At 31.1% G+C, this 17,591-nt stretch overlaps 1 protein-coding gene across 1 annotated transcript; it reads left to right on the top strand.

Annotated features, from left to right (window-relative positions):
• The first annotated feature begins 12,885 nt into the window (after positions 1-12,885).
• Positions 12,886-16,007, top strand: LOC106774508 (chaperonin-like RbcX protein 2, chloroplastic). The gene is made up of 5 exons (XM_014661527.2): positions 12,886-13,563; positions 14,580-14,671; positions 15,112-15,169; positions 15,301-15,366; positions 15,638-16,007. Exons 1-5 carry the CDS (start codon positions 13,237-13,239, stop codon positions 15,758-15,760), a joined length of 666 nt encoding a protein of 221 aa, XP_014517013.1. The 5' UTR covers positions 12,886-13,236; the 3' UTR covers positions 15,761-16,007.
• The last annotated feature ends 1,584 nt before the right edge of the window (positions 16,008-17,591 follow it).

The following is a 17,591-nucleotide window of genomic DNA, read 5'->3' on the forward strand; positions in this document are numbered from 1 at the left end:
TGTTCGTTCATTTGTTTTCTATTTTAATTTCAAATAATTGAAGACGTTGATTTTTTATTGGAGGGTTATGTTATATTTTTTCCCTTCTCATTATTATTAAATTTGTAAAAAACTAAAGTCTATAATAATTTCAAAACTAAAAAAAAAAAAACAAGAAACCCCCACGAAAAAAAACGTTAGCATCAACCCATAATACTTGCAAAGCATTTAGTTTCTTCATACCAATTTTCATAAAATGATAGAAATGAAAGGAGTAGAAGTTAAACTATGAGCGTGATGATAACAGATTTATTAAGTTTAAATTCCAATTTGAAATTCAGTGCGTTTTGTTTTTCTTAATTTCACTTCTGAATAAAAATGATAAATCAGAATGACAACATCTTAGAAATGAAAAGAGTAGAAGTTAAACTATGATCCTAATGGTAACAAATTTATTAAGTTTAAATTTCAATTTGAAATTCAGTGCATTTTGTTTTCTTAATTTCACTTATGCGGCAAATGATAAATTAGAATGACAACACCATGTTTATAATGACCAAACAAGTTGGAGATGTGAATTGTTTAAAATAAACTTACATGATGTTATTTACTTTGGAAAGTAATTTTCTAGTCCAACTGAGAGCTAAATGGTTCATTATGACTAATTTACTAATTCTGGTTGATTTTTAATTAGTTGGTATATCAGTTATTCATGAAAACTACTCAATATTCTGCAATATGCTCAAATTTAGAACATGTGTAATTTATTAGAATATTTTTTGTTTATGTTGAATAGGGGTTCGAGGTTAATACCCACACGTTCCTTTCACCAGTAATGCTCCCACGAATGCCCTGCTCTCGATCGGTCCGCAATGGCGGGTGACTTGCAAGAAAACACTCTGACGCTTAAGTCAATAAGGTGTTCTCAAAAGGTCTTAATGTAAATCTTAGAAAAATCAGACTTTACTGGGTCATTCACTCTGTATTTATAGGCTCTGTAGTTATCTAGTGCATTGAATATCATTTAATATAATGTTTATTGCACCTTATTACTCGCCAATCTTACAATCTGATATCACTCGTTAATTGGTCATTAATGCAATGCACGTAACCTAGTAATTACTCACCTTTATTGTCCATTAATACCATTAAGTGCGTAACAGTCGTCCTTCCCTACTACCAACCGATCGTCCTTAAGTGTTGATTACTCCTTCGATCGTCCTTAAGTGTTGATTACTCCTGATCATTCAACCCGTATCCTATAGTACATTTTTATTCTTTTTACAAAAAAACGAAATGAAAATATGCTTATCAATATGAAACATTCGAAAGGGAACGAGCAATAGTCTCTTTTCTGAATAAGGGGGCAGAGTCAACAACAACAATTTTCTGTGTTCATAACTCTCTTCAATAATTTGCTCATGTTAAATCACTTAGTACGATGTGCAGGAGCTTCATTTTTTTATTGTGTTTTCATGTTGGTTATATGCAGGAAGGTGAAATGTATATTCCAAAATATTGTTTTCAGCGAAAAATATGTTTTTAGAATTATTTTTAAGAGCTAACTTCAAAAACCATTTTTTAGACAATGACTTACCCTTTCCGAAACCCCCTTTCCACATATCAATTTTTCTTTTCTGGAAAATATTTTCGGACCACTTAATAGTCAAAATGTCAAATCTCCTTGGAGATAAACAACTAATTCTAAAATTTAAAAACGAAATTTAATAAGAATCAGAAGGGAAAATATATAGCATAACCCTCTAATAAAAAAACAACATTAACATCATCAATTATTTTGTTATTAAAGTGGAAAACAAATAAACAATCAGAGCAAGAACAACAAATTGTAGTATCGCAAGTTATTGTCTATGGGTGAGAGAGAGGATGAAAATGAGAGAGAAACAGATTGGATAAGTGAGGAAGGTGGATTTGGGTTAGGTGAGTGTTTCTGATTTTTTCACTTAGGACTAATGTAGGGATGACAAAGAGAAGGTTACAGTCAGAGAGATGAAAAAGAAAGGGTTGAGAGGAATGATGATCTGAGAGGGTAAGTAAGGGTTTGGGGGTTTCTTGTTTTGGAAATTATTCAAATATCCTTGACGTTAAAATTTAGAATTCATAATATATGAGGATATTTTTATCTACTAAAACCCAATATATTTTGCTAAAATGTATCAACTGGAAAAAAAAACTTATGTATGTTAACAAATCCATATATATAACATTAGATAACATTTATCATTTTTTTTTGTGAGATGACGCAAATGGAATAATGTTAGGTTGTATGATTGGCTTTGCAAGCATATAAAGGTAGTGAGGTTTGTCATATCATGTTTACTCGTGGGCATGGGGTAACAATACAATTTAATGTTAATAGAGGAAGTCTATGGAATGAGGGGAATATGGTCATGATGCCAGGGATGTGGTAATCCATGGGGAGAATAAAAAATAGGTTGAAATTGGGTGAGAAATTTAGTGATTTTAAGGTGGTTAGAATTGGGTGCGTGTTCAATTTTTGAAAAATTATCTTGAAATGTGAGAAGATGAAAACATGTTATGGCATTAGTATGTTATAAGTGACATATGGTATTAAAGGATGTTACTAGAGAGATAACATAAATTTACTATGAGTACAAAAGATAACAAGCAGCCCACGACACATAAATTTACTAGAGAGATGAGTCTAGCAGCCATAACATAATTTGTAAAAAAGAAAAAAAAAATCACATAATTTGTAAAAAAGAAAAAAAAATCATAGTTTGGTTTATGAAATATGAGCAGGTTAATAAATAGATACAAACTTTATTAATAAATAAATCTCACAGTCAAACATTACAAATTGATGTCATTGTCAACCACGTGTGTAATCACATCACCACAAACAGAAAAAGAAATATTACATTATGTAGAGAAAATATCAATAACCTTTATCTCCAAATCCACTCAAATAAATAATAAAAAAAATTATCTTCAAATTCTTTTAAATCCTCTCGATTACTCTCCCTTAAATCCACTCAAGTGAACAAGATGTTAAACCTTATTTCTTAAACAGTATTAACAATATACTATAACGAAAATTCAAATAAGTTAATAGGTGAGTAATAAAAATAAAATAAAAAAGTAAAACATTATGTAAAAATAAAAAACATATTAACTTTTTATTTTAAATTTTTTGATAAAAAATAGTGTGAATTAGACGTTAGTACACACCGTAAGAGGATTATTAGAGTGTTTAATTAAAATAAGTTTTTATTGGGCCTATGACCCAATTGTTAAGGCAGTATGACTTGGGCTTTAAACTTTGAAGAAAAAAGTTAGACCAGAAAAGAAAGAAAACGTGCGACAAGACAATGACTGTACAGGGGACAGGGAAGTGACGGCTGACAATTAATTTTTGCAAATCTTTCTTTTTATTTGTTATTTTAAAGGTTAAAGTAATAATTAGAACTCTAAACTACTTACGTGTCCAGAAAGATATCTCTTTTACCTAAAATAGTATATGGCTTTGGACAAAATATAAAGAGAATGAAAATAAAAATTAAAGATTTTATGAAATTAATTAATCAACTATTTTGTTTATAGATTTTAAAAAGTAACTCAATATTAATATAGTATATTTATATATATGTTCTATTGTATATTTTGCTTTTCATAATTCATGAAACTAAAAAGTTGTATTTTAAATTTTGAAATGTTAGAGTATAAATTCAACGTGTTATGATATTTTCAATTAAAAGAAAATTTAAATAAAACAGTCTTACAAATAATATTACATAATGAGATATATCTAAAATAGAATAAGTTCTAATATGAAACACACCCATGCAATAGTATTATATTGTATATTGTAAGTTATACATTTGATATATTTTTAATTCATGAGAGACTTGATGTGAAAGACTTTAATTTTTTCTTTCTTGATTTATTATAAGTTTTCTTCATCTCCTCTCACACTTTATATTTGTTGATAGTAGAATTTTTTTTTAATGTACTGAGAGAATCTAGATCATTTTTATTAGTTAACTTTCATCTAAGTGAATTAATGCCAGTTTTTTTAAAACACTCCATAATAATTAATAGATATTTTATTTTGTTAAATTACAATTTAACTTACTTGAATAAGATAATTGAATTAGTTTATTTAATAATTTTAAGATTCTTTTACTTAATTTATGTAACTTTATAACACTTTATGATTTAAAAATACTAAATAACAAAGTCACGATGGTTACATGTTATTTAATTAATATATTTTCTTCTGTTTACTACTATATCGTTATTTTCTTATTTTACATTAAGAAGTATATATTGAGTTTAAACATAATATCTTTATAAATATTCATATACTAGAAAATATTCAAATAAATAATAATAACAATATTAATTTTCAAAATTTACTTATTAGTAGACATAATATTCGTATTTTTTACATGGCATTAAATATCATAGGTGGTAATTTTTTTTTAAAGGATTAAAAATCATAAGATTAGTATTAATATGTTTTATTGACACTATATTTCTAAACTTCTTTAACAACAACATACTTCAATTTCATATGTTCAGCGTCTCTAGAATATTTGTCATTCTTAGAATAAAAAAGAAAAGAAAAGATAATTGTAGAATTGTCACCCGTAAATTTTCACAATATTGTCAAATACTTAAAGTCTTGAAAATTTTTTTTACACCTAATTAGTTTGAATTATGGTTTCAAAGCATGCCACAAATTAAACCTTCTCAATAGATGCAACAATTATTAATTGATTCACACTTTTCCATGTGATCGTTCTTCCAACTTAAAGATAGAGATAATCAAATGTAGACTTTCTTATATACATACAACCAACAACATTTGAATCTATATATTTGATCTCGTCAAGGTGATCAAAATCTCATAAGTGATTTTTTGTCCTTTGCAAATATACTAACACTTTCCTTGCATTTTTCAAATGATCTAGTCCTAAATTACTCTAGTATCTATTAGAAAGTGGGTTTAGCCAAACTCAACCCCACAAAACCGGCTTGTAAGGTGAGGTTTGCACCTCACTTATATATTATAAATTGACCTTATCTCTAGTCGATGTAGGACTTTCAACACATCCCCTTCACGCCGAGGTATAGACATCTCGTGCGTGATAGTAAAAATTGGGTGGTCCAATAGCGGCCCGACAACGGGTGGAATAGAAACAGAAATGCCCACTTAGAACTCGCTAGGATAGGCTCTAACCATGACTCTGATACCATGTGAGAAGTGGAGTTTAAGCCTAACTCAACCCCACAAAACCGGTTTGTAAGGTGAGGATTGCACCTCACTTACATATTATAATTTGGTTTTATCTCTAGTCGATGTGGGACTTCCAACAGTATCTACCAAACGTACCAACTGCAAAACTAATATCTAGCCTTGTACATGTTTGAACATATATTAAACTCCCAACAATATATGTATAAGGGATATTTTCACCTATTTTTGTTCCAAATCATTCTTTAAATATTGCATAAGACTAAATTTGTCTTTTTTTTTGTATTGGAACAGGAGATGCTAATTATTTATCAATTTTGAATCTCTCTAAACTTTATTAAGATATGCTTTCTTGGACAAACCTAACATATTTATTGATTTATCCTAAAATATTTTTATTCCTATTACATAGTATACCTCACCCATATTTTTTTTTTTATTTCAAAGTTGTTAGAGAGAAATTTCTTAGTCTCACTTAATAGTTCAAGATCATTAGTCTCAACCAATATATCATCAACATATGAAATAAAAAATATAAACTTTCTTCCACTGACTTTCAAATATATACATCGATCAATAATGTTTTCCTTAAATCCAAAGGACATAACAATGTCATTAAATTTAAGATGACATTTTTTTAGAAACCTATTTAAGTAATTATATATTGATTTCTTAAGTTTACACTTCATGTTTTCCTTTTTCTTCGTGAATAAATCTCATTGGTTGATCCATATAAACATCCTTTTCTAAATTCTTATTTAGAAAAACACTTTTAACATCCATTTAATGCAACCTAAGATCATAACGAGTTACTAATACCAAGATAATTTTGAAAGAATCTTTCTTGGAAATAGGCAAAAATGTTTCCTTGTAGTCAATGTCATCTTTTTGAAGAAAACCTTTAGCAACCAGTTGAGCCTTGTAATATTTGATGTTGTCATGAGAGTCACACTTAGTCTTAAATACTCATTTACACCCAACTCTTTTATATCCTTCTAACAATTCACAAAGTCCAATACACCATTTTTTTGTCATTGATTTAAGCTCATATGTCATGACATTTAACCACGCATTAGAATTATCACTATTAGTAGCTTCTAAAAATGAATCTAGATCATTTTTTCCAAGGAAGCATCCTCAATTATGCAATACCTAACAAATCAAATTAATGAGATATGAAGGGCTTGTCTAAAACGGGATCCATATCAAATGCATCTAGAAAATTATCTATGGTATGATACAAATGATCATCTAAGAAAATTTCAATACACTTGGTTTAGCTTATTTCCTTCATGGTTAGAGTATTTGCCATTAAAAGATGTTGCATATTGCTTACCTTACTATCTTTTTAGTAAAAATCCAAGAGGGTGACCTGGTTAAAATGTTTTCATTACCACAAGTAATTGAATTTTAGTTCTAATTGGCAATGAATTGATTGTCAACAACATGTTTTAACTTTGTGGAGTTTTTTTTTATAGGTTTTAAAAGTTGGAGAAAGCTAAATAATGAATTTTTTTTTTCTTTTCTTAAATACACAGGGAATGATCCTTGCTCACCACACAATATTGTAATGGGAGCTTGTCAAGACTTGTTAAATCAAAATTGGCATATTAGGAATGCTTTGGAATTCCAAAGCTCATATCAATTATGAACAATTGGTTGCGTCTCAAAACTTCAATTTACACAATTCATTTTTTATCACTTCAAGCTTGTGTTTTTAGGGGTCATGATGAAACTACTGAATCGAGGAACCAAGGTAATTTTCTTGAGATGATAAAACTCATAGCATCATACAATGATGAAGCTGCAAAAGTTGTGTTGGAAAATGCTCCATATAATTCCAAATATACTTCATATAAAATTCAAAAGGAGTTATTGAATATTCTTTCTCGTAAAGTGAAAAATCATATTCGTGAGAAAATTGGAAGTTTCAAGTTTTGTGTAATTGTTGATGAAGCTCGTGATGAATAAAAAAAGAGCAAATGGCTCTTGTTTTGAGATTCGTTAAGAAAAATTGTTTTAATACAAGAGAGATTTTTTTATATTGTGCATGTTAAAGATACTACAACATTAACTTTGAAGAACAAATTATTTGTTGTACTTTCTCTACATAATCTTTTTTCTAATATTTGTTGTCAAAGGTATGGTGGTGCTAGTAATATGAGCGGAGAATGAAATGGATTACAAGCATTATTCTTGAGTGATTCTTCTTATGCATAATATGTTCATTGTTTTGCTCATTGGTTACAACTTGCCTTGGTTGTTGCCTCTCTAGTAAACATCATGATGAGTTATAGGTTTCCAAGTTAGATGAAAATGCATATTTGTTAGATATTGATGAACTTGAAAATGGTAAATGGAAAAATCAAATTGGTACTTTAAAGCGAGCTAAGGACACCCGTTGGGGCTCACATTTCTCTTCTATTTGTAGCTTGAGTATGATATAACTTATTTAGTTTTAGAAAAAAAATATTGTATATGAATCTTTATTCTCAACGTGGTGATGCTCATAATGCTTACAAAAGCTTGACCTCATTTGAGTTTAGATTGATCTTGTATTTGATGAGAGAAACTATAGGGATAATAGATGTTCATTGTCAAGCAACACAACAACAATCTCGGGATATAGTTAATGTTATGTATTTAGTTTGTCTACAAAAGCACTTATTTAAAACTTGAGAGAAAATGGTTGGGATAAGTTATTAAAAAAAGTTACTTCTTTTTGAGAAAAACATGACATTGAAGTGTCTCAATTTGGGGCTTCATATGTAGCAAGACATGACACTTCTATCACCAAAAAGATCATATTACAATGAAACATTATTTGAGAGTTGAAATAATCTTTGTTAGAATTGATAAATAATTACAAGAGTTAAATTGTAGATTAAGTGTCCATGCAATGGAGTTATTAATTCTAAACTCCTCTTTGGTTCCTAAGGATTCTTCTAAAGCTTTTAATATTGATAAAATTTGCACTCTTGTAGACAAATATCATCTCATGGAAAGGGGAAATTAATTTTCATTTTCAACTTTAGGATTTTATTATTGATACTCCCCAATAATCAAATTTGAAGAATTTATCAATAATGCGAATAACACTAGTTGATTGATAGATTACTTTGCCTTATTTATGTAGCTACAACTAAAAGATATTTTTCTATAATGAAAATAATTAAGAACATGTTGTGAAATAAGATGGAAATTGAATTTTTAGCAAATAGCATGATAGATATTGAAAGGGATATTGTAAGAAACTTAAGTTTTGATTAAATTATTGGAGATTTCAAGTCATTAAAAGAGCGATGAACAACACTTTGACCAAAGATAACTTTTTTACATATATTATTTTGATGATAAACTTTATGTTACACTTTCATATAAAATTTTGGATGTATATAATAATGTCACACATTTAATTTAAGTAGTTGTTCCTAAAATTTGGTCTTGATATGAACAATTGTTGACTTTTAGATAATTTTTTGCTTGACTTGCATTTCATAATTTTCCAACATATACTACACAAGACAAGTAGCTTGGCCTATTCTATTTTGGATCTAAGAGAAGACAAGTCTACAAGTTACCTTGGAGATTACCTCAATTCAGTTTCCTTCATGTTTGGTAATCTTAGACATTTAATGATAACTTTTTATGGTTATTTTATGATATAATCTATCACGTATCCTTATTTTGAGTAGAGGAAACGAAAAGAGGAAATGAAGACTTTTTTTTATTAAAAAAATAATTTATATATACATAATCTAATTTGGCACCCCTAAATTTGTTGTCCAAGTTACACTGTTGATACTAACAACTAATACATAACTTGATTGCTAATTAACTATTCTTTGTCTTGTTTATTGTGTTGACCTAACTTACATTTATGTTTGATGAGATTATGTCATTTTTTTATGATGACATCATTTAGGTTTTGTCATATATAATATGAACATTAAGATCTTTAGTTGAAAGTTATTTATTTTAATGGTTTACACCCTCTTTTGGTCCTCCTCATATTTGTTGGTGAATCTCAAGTGGGTCCTCATTTTTTTCTGTCTCAACTGGGTCCATATACTTGTAAAATTGAGCTAATTAAGCCCTCTCTGTTAACTTTCATTGACGGTGTCTGCACATGTCGAGGTGTAATTTTTTTAGATCATGTGGCATTGTGTATTAAATTAAATGACTTATTTGTTGTACAATCAAACATTCCACGTGGGGAGAAATAAATGCAGAAGACTATGGGCATTGTGCCAAGTAAATGGGAATTCTCAAACGAACATTTCAAGCGAGGGCATAAGGAGCTTCTCTGTGACATTAAACGTCCTCTTCGCTATGACTAAAGAGAAAAAATAGCAGCAAGAATACTATCACAAGATGTTTCATTCGTGCTGCGAGCGGTGGAGGCGGCAGAGGAACTGCGCCAGATGAAGTTGCAGCGGGAGGAGGACTCGAAGGCGAACGCTCGAGTACTGGAGATCTTTGTTGGACTATTTCGACAAGTGTACCGAGTCACACAAGTATATAAAATGGTAAGACCAAGTATCGTATCCCAGAAGACTCTCGGCGCTAAACAGTCGCGTGATAACAAGATTAATTAAGACTTAAGTAAAAAGAGATCATTGGTTTTGAATGCAAAAACATAAAATCAAATATTAATGCAATTGATCAACAACAAAGGAGCACAGAGATGAACAGATGTTGATAAATATGAGATTGATATGTTGTTGGGGTTAGATTTCACCAAGTTTCCTCTCATGTATGTAAGAATTCTTATTTATGTGTTAATGCCAACGTCACTCACTAAATCACCTAAACCCGATCCCTCGGCGAATAAGCTTGTCCCAAATTACCAGTTCATGCAATTCCTAGCATTCCTAGTAATAAGATGTGAAGATCAAGAGTTTAAAGACGACCAAGACTCATACCCTCATCCTTAAGCAATATTACTCTTGGGAGTAATTCAACAAGAACCTGAATTGTAAGGAACCTCCCAGCACTCATGCAATTCATAAATCATGCTAATGAATGAGTTAAACACAACAAGCATTGAAACAGATGAATTACTCTAACAATTAATGAAAAAACATGTGGAATTAAGAATCAATTCAAATACATGAGAGTTTACAAGGTTACATCATCCCCCAACAACAAATAGAAATCAGTTCCCACAGACATGGAGAAACTATATGAATAATGGAAGAGAATGAGACAGAGATCCCTAAGAATTGGGAAAAGAGTGTATTGCTATATTGCTCTCTGTCGATGATACAAAACCTAGAGCCCTAGGGTCCTTTAAATAGAGTTGGAAACGGGCAAAAATAGGGCTCGATCCAATATAGTCAAAACAGTGCTTCCAATATTACTTCAATCTCTGCCAAAACAAGGAGAATTAATCATAAGGTTGATCCAAGAAGAAAACACGCGGCTTTCCAGTGTGCATTGTCCTCACTTGCACACTTTCTAGAAAAACTTCCCAAAAGGTCACCCATCCCTAAATTACTCCAGGCTAAGCACGCTTAATTCCTTTAAGGTCTCTAGATCCCTCTCATTCCGGTGTATGTTCGATTATTCCATGTGTCCCTTCCACTAGAAGCCTGCTAGGAGCTGCTCCGTGTCCGTGCCGACGAACCACACTGTACTGGGAGAGACTAGGCTCCGATACCATTTGTAACGCCCCGACAACTTACAGGGAATATTGATTGCCCCCACACATCAATACGAGGCTTTCCAATTTGCTTTGTCCTCACTTGCACACTTTCTGGGAAAACTTCCTAGAAGGTCACTCATCCCTAAATTACTCCAAGCTAAGCACGCTTAACCATGAAGTTCTTATGAGTTAGGCTACCGAAAAACAAATGCATTTGTTGATATGAGTAGCCAAATTAATTCCTTTGAACTATCCTTCAACTGTATAGTCTCATACCTATACAATCTCTAGATCCCTCTCATTCTGGTGTATGTTTGATTCTTCCATGTGCCCCTTCCACTAGAAGCTTGCCAGGAGCCGCTCCTTGTTCGTGCTTCACTCTCCGCCCTCGTCAGTGTCCGGGTGTCACAACAATCACGTGGCAACCCTAGGAGGCGTCTTCCCAAGGTGAAACCCTAACTTTCCCTGTCATCTTCCTGCTAAAAACAACAACCATAAGCCCATTCTCTGATACCGTGGTGTGTCCTCCTTAGGTACTCCAACCGCAGCATTGCTCTATCCTTCAAGGACTGTTTATTGGTCAAGAGCGTCGTGCAACCGCCCGAGCGGAACAGATAGTTGGCGAGGATCGTGGATCTGTTGCTGCCGGTGTACCAGTTGGGGTTAAGGGACTCCAAAGTGATCAACAATGGCAGCTTGTTCCTCTGCGTCTTGAAGATGTGTTTCACAATGTCCATGAAGTGGTCCCATGTGGATTGCTTGATTGTACAGATAAGCCATTCAATTTAATATATAATGCCACATGATCTAAAAATTACACTTCAGCATGTGCAGATGTCGTCAGTAAAAAGTTAATGGAAAGAGTTTAATTGGTTCAATTTTACAAGTATATGGACCCAACTGAGTCAGAAAAAAAAAAACGAAGACCCACTTAAGATTCACCAATAATAGTGATTTTATATGGTCAATTTGAGCCTCTAATAACATAAAGTATATTAATAGATATGGTGGTGAAACTTTAGATGAAATTTTGCATATCTATAATCTAAGATTGTTCATCAAATTAGGTTATTGTTAGAGGTCCTACACCAATTAGAGATAATGTAAGTTTATAATACATAAGTGAGTGCAAATCTCATATTATAAACTAATTTTATAAAGTCAAGTTAAGCTTAAAGTTTACTCTTAACATAGTATTAAAATCATGAATTTAATTCAATTATAACGAGATTTGATATTTGTTTGAGTTATTATGTTATAAGGATATTTATTATTTATTAGACTCATTATGTTACTTGCTATTAAATCATCTCTAATTCTATGAAATATATATGTTTTAATGTAAATAATTATATTAAAAATCTCAAATTAACTATTAACTAAATATAATACAAGTTTATAGTATAAAAATAGATGCAAAAGAGTTACACTTAAAAGTGATGAAGAATGAGCAATGTGAATGTGATCCAAGATGTGTGCTACATTCGTTGAGTTGGAAAGAGAATGCAGAGAGAAGCACATGTGGCTGAGTGAGGACGGTGCATTGAGTCTGGTTGGTGTGCCACACTTGTCCTTCGACCGTCTAACATGTGTTTCAACAAAGTTGTACAAAACATGGAACAAGGACAAAGATTCACAACCACGTGGCTTCACATCCACCAAACACATCAAATCAACACCCCCACAGTTAACGAATTTATTGTGTTTTCTATTCACTTTACGTTACAATCAAAATACAGTTAACATAATTTTAGATTAATGATTTTGCATTTCATTTCAAGTTTACAATTAATCTTGAGTTCAAATAACAGGAATGGCTGAGTAAAGGGAAAACAAAACCTCAGATAAATTAAATACTTGAAGGGAAAAAAGTGTTGAATAAAAAATATAAACAAATTTTTGTTAAGTAGTTTGTTTTTTTAATCAAATATAATTTTATATAAAATGAATTCCAAAACGTGTGTGTGAAAATCTAAGGAGATTCCATTGTCAATTTGGAATCCTTCACTTTTTTTCTTTTTTTTCTGTTGGACAGTTTTGGACCTCAAAAATTTGTCTGGTGAAGATTCACTCCCACCCTTCAAAAATCTCACCTCTACAGTTTTAGTTTACTTTTCCTTGCACCCAAAAGCTTGCTACTTCTCTTGTTCAACCTTCCCACAAACACTACATGCGTCTTTGACCACACCAAGTTCTTCAATTTCCAATTTTCCTGGACACCCTCTATTCCTCTTCCTCCCTAGCTGTACTTTCTGTTGAAGGGTATCTCTATTTATAGAGTTCCATTGTCTTTTGAGGCAATTTTTAACCTTTGGTGTGTGTGTGTTCTTGAAGAGGTTTTCTCTGGAGATTGGAATCGTGAGAGAGGATGGTGGGTGCTTTGTCTGTTGTGGGATCATCAGTGGTGGAATCTCACACTGGTCCTTGTTTGTGTGTGGATGCTCTTCCCACAACAACCAGTGTCAATCTGAAGAGTGGTGGAGATGTTGTTCTGTGCAAGAATTTGATGGGAAGGAAGCACTTGACCAGGCATGGTGGAGGAACCATGAAGTTGAGCAGTTCTTTCATGGATCCTGGAAGAGAGTGGAGACTCTTTGTTAGCAGAAGTTGCAAGAGGCAGCGTAAGGATAGGAGAGTCGCCATTGTCAACGAGCTTGGAGGCCAATATGAAGAAGGTTTTGACGATGTTAAAACGGTAACATGTTTGATATATGCAAAAGAATAACACAAACACTTAGATCTGATATTTTAATGCATGTTTGGATCAAAGTTTAAGTTCCAATGAATTTCCCTTTATCAACTGAGTTTGCAGAAACAATAAAATTGAGACTAAACTCGGTTTATAGTCAAAACTAACTGAAAATCATACAAGAGACTTTTTTGTTTTACTTTTTGTATGGTTCTTACTGAAAACTAAGCATGACCTATTTGGTTTAAGTTTACTAAAACTCGGTTTCTGTTTTAGCATTGCTTTGTTTTACCTTTTTTAAAGAGTGTTTGCTTTATTGCAAATTCTAATTCTAATTTCTAATACATTCTAGGCGTTGCACACCTTTTGAAGTTTATATTATAATGCAAAAAATGTCTTTTGTTAGATGATTGTGAGTTTTAGCTTTCAATGGGAGTCCTAAGAAGCTCTTATACTAATAACCTTCTGCACTATTCTACCATGAACTCCTTTCCTTTTCTTTCTTACATCAGAAATAAGAATGCAAAATTGTTTATCTCATCGTGAAATGTGTTAAGGAACAAGAGTTACCTGAAAGAGTTATATATACATATATTGTGTACAATATAATAAAGATTTCAAATTATATGTGGGAAATGTGACAGGATCCTTCTGTTTTTCTTCTATTTCAGTCTTTAGATGTATATGGTCATTTTTTCAAAATGCTGCTCTGGACTTGTCTCCATTACAAAGATGAGAGCTGTTTCCTTTTGATAAGTAATCATTTTCTTCTAATATATCTCATGGTGACAGCGCAAATATCAAAGAACAGCTCATGCAAGTAATATACTACAAATTACAAAATGGCTTTTCATTTTTACATAAGAGGAAGATAGTTTTCACTCATTATGAGTCTTTTATATTCAATGAGATTATGTTTTATTTATTACGTTTCTACCTTTTAATCATCACCAATCTGTCTGCTATGATATACAAAAACACTAAACGTTGTATGCGATCTAACTGATGCATCATTGGAACAGCAAATGCTCAACTATTTCACATACAAGGCTGTGAGGACTGTTCTTCATCAGTTGTATGAGATGAACCCTCCTAAGTATACGTGGTTCTACAAGTAAGTCAAGTTTCTATTAATTCGAAGAAACAGGTTTCAACCAAGATTTACATGCCAATGTGATTATTGTAGTTTGAAATGTGCATTTGGTTTTGTTTTCAAGATGTTGTGAACCAAGTGGTGAGGATACCATTTTGTTAGCTTTATTATATCCTTTGCAAATTCTTGAAAACATGACAGAATAAAACAGTGATATTTTTCAATTATTAGTGAAAACATGGGAACTGAAAATAAAAACAAACTGAATGGACCCTGAATCTGCTGTGTACATAACTTGAATTCATTGAATATTTCTTCCCCTTCAAACATGGTAGGAAATAATGATTGTTGAAGGAATTGAGCAATTTAAGAAGGTTCAGTGTGATTATTAAAGTAGAATATGGTGATTCACAGCTACCTCATAATTATTTAGATGTTTGCAATGCTTTCTTTGTTCACAGTTTTGTTGCATCACACAAACCAGGAGATGGAAAACGCTTTATTAGATCCCTTGGGAAGGTAATCTTTTGTGCCAAGCTAGTTGGTTCATTCTTTGGAAATTTTCAATAAAGATATATGGTATGTTGTTGGAATTCCTACGTGGAGTAGAGATAAGCATCAAATTTCATTGATTAATTTTGAATTGATAGGAGCAACAAGAGCTTGCAGAAAGAGTGATGCTAACTCGGCTTCACCTTTATAGTAAATGGGTCAAGGTAATAGAATTGAATACTCTCTTTCTCAATGTATGTCTATATATATATATATATATATAAAAGGATGATGATATTTTGACAATATTTTAACACTGTGTCATTATGTGATTAGTCCTTAGTGGTGTTTATGATTATTATTATTGATTATGGAGTAATTTTGGACCAATCACAGAATGACACTGATATTAAAATGTTGTCAAAAAATTTTTGTATTATCCTATATAAAAGTGAAGGTATGATGAACTTAAGTTTAGAAGCATTGTTTGTGCAGAAATGTGACCATGCAGAGATATACAAGGAAATCTCTGATGAAAACTTGGAGTTAATGAGGGAACGGCTGATGGAGACAGTAATATGGCCCTCAGATGACACAAACACAGAAAAAATTGGCTGATAATTCTTCTCACTTTTTAGATTCTGTCTTGAGCTTCTTCCTAGTCTAGGTATATTTTTTTGTTTCAACATCAATCTCTTTTGCTTCCAAAATTGTTATTTCTGTCGTTTTCCTTTAATAGGATTCTCAGTTTTACGTTATGTAAATTATGTATATAATTGCACCTCGTTAAATACACGGTCCATTATATATCGGTAGTTTCAAATGAATTTGCAAGTGTATGAAAATTACCTTGTTAAATTCATCATCCATTTTATGTTGTGCACAAACCATTATTTATCGCTAGATCATGAGCCATCTAGGCTTCAAAATTAACGGCTTGAAATAGTGAATGGTAAAGTTAAAATTGAATTGGCTACTAAATATAAAATCACAAAGGATACGTTATATATACCTTTTTGTATGCAATATTTATGTTTATTTTCAATCAATTAATTTAAATGATTTAATTTTTATTTTAAATTGTTTTTCATTTGAACTTTTAACATTTGTTTTTAATTTTATCATTTTCAATATTTGCATTAAATAAAACGAATGTTTATGTACTGTTATAATTTTAGTATGGATAAAAATATATAATCCGTTATTTTTATCGCATAAGAGTTTTTATCTGTTAAAGTAACTACATTTATTTTGTTTTTTTATTAAATTTATAATTATACATTATAGATATTAAGCATAGCATTTATTTTTCAAAAACTATTTGCCTTCTAAGTAATTTTAGTTTATACGAGTAATTAAATTTTTAGAATATCAATACTTTTAGTATGTCTTAAACATTCTACGGTTCATACAACCCTTTGATGTTGTAAATATATTAAAAATATTTGAAAGTAGAATAGAATTTAAAAAAAAAAAAATAAAAAAAAATCCTTCACTAGGTGATTTAGGTGTTGTTCGAACAGAGTAATATTAATCCTGTGAAATCTAAAACGAAAAGTGTTCTATTGCAAATATTATAAGATGATAGTATATTTGAACTATACAAATACAACTCCTACATGTCACAAAAAGGAAGAAATATAACAAACTTCAAGTTTCCCGATAAATTTTATTTTTTCAGATATGTGAATAAAAAATCAGTGATTCATACATAGACATTCCCTCTTTAAATATTTGTTTTCTGAAATAGACTTCGGGAGATATTGGACCCTCCAAATAAGTATGAGAACTTTCATACATTAATACAAAGTTCTAAAAATGACTCTCATCCATACTAAAAGCTTCAAGTGACTATCCTCTTGCATGTGTCCAATATGGCAGGATGAGTCTGTTTCGTCAACATCTATAAGACATTTCTGGACTGAACTTTCCAAGTTTCTAAAACCGTCTAAGAGGTTTTTTTAAACAATAGTATAAATTCTAATGTCAAATTGAACATGCTTTTTCCATGATATCCCAATCCATACCATTGACTATCACTGATGGACCATAAACAAATCTATTATAGTAATTATTTGTAACTAACGTCATGGAAAATGGGAGAGAGTACCACTTCTATACACCAGAGTAATTAATTTCTACATGTAAAAGATTGGTATTTTTTTTTTGTAATTCAGTTCGTGTTAATGGATTAAGCACAAATTAGATCATAGAAAGAAGATGAAGCTACCAAGAAAGAAAGAAAAAAAGGAAAAAGAAACTAAAAATACAACCGTTTTCAGACAACCATTCCAGGAAGCTAATTCTGGGTATTAAAAGTTCTATGAATATGCATTTTGGAACAACATGAAGACCACCGAAGAGAAAGATGAATGAAAGTTGATCATTCTTCATCTTTGGCAGTGGCTGGAAAAGAGGTTTTATCCTCAAAATCAATGGTCAATTTGTT

This window comes from Vigna radiata, chromosome 10, assembly GCF_000741045.1.
Source record: "Vigna radiata var. radiata cultivar VC1973A chromosome 10, Vradiata_ver6, whole genome shotgun sequence".
In the NCBI taxonomy this organism is placed as follows: Eukaryota; Viridiplantae; Streptophyta; class Magnoliopsida; order Fabales; family Fabaceae; genus Vigna; species Vigna radiata.

What these genes read in the sequence shown, in the direction of transcription:
- LOC106774508 (XM_014661527.2), top strand. Translation starts at nt 13,237, where the DNA reads ATGGTGGGTGCTTTGTCTGTTGTGGGATCATCAGTGGTGGAATCTCAC. An exon ending in GTTTTGACGATGTTAAAACG is followed by an intron (nt 13,564 to 14,579) that starts GTAACATGTTTG and finishes TCATTGGAACAG; the next exon opens with CAAATGCTCAACTATTTCAC. An exon ending in TTTATAGTAAATGGGTCAAG is followed by an intron (nt 15,367 to 15,637) that starts GTAATAGAATTG and finishes TTGTTTGTGCAG; the next exon opens with AAATGTGACCATGCAGAGAT.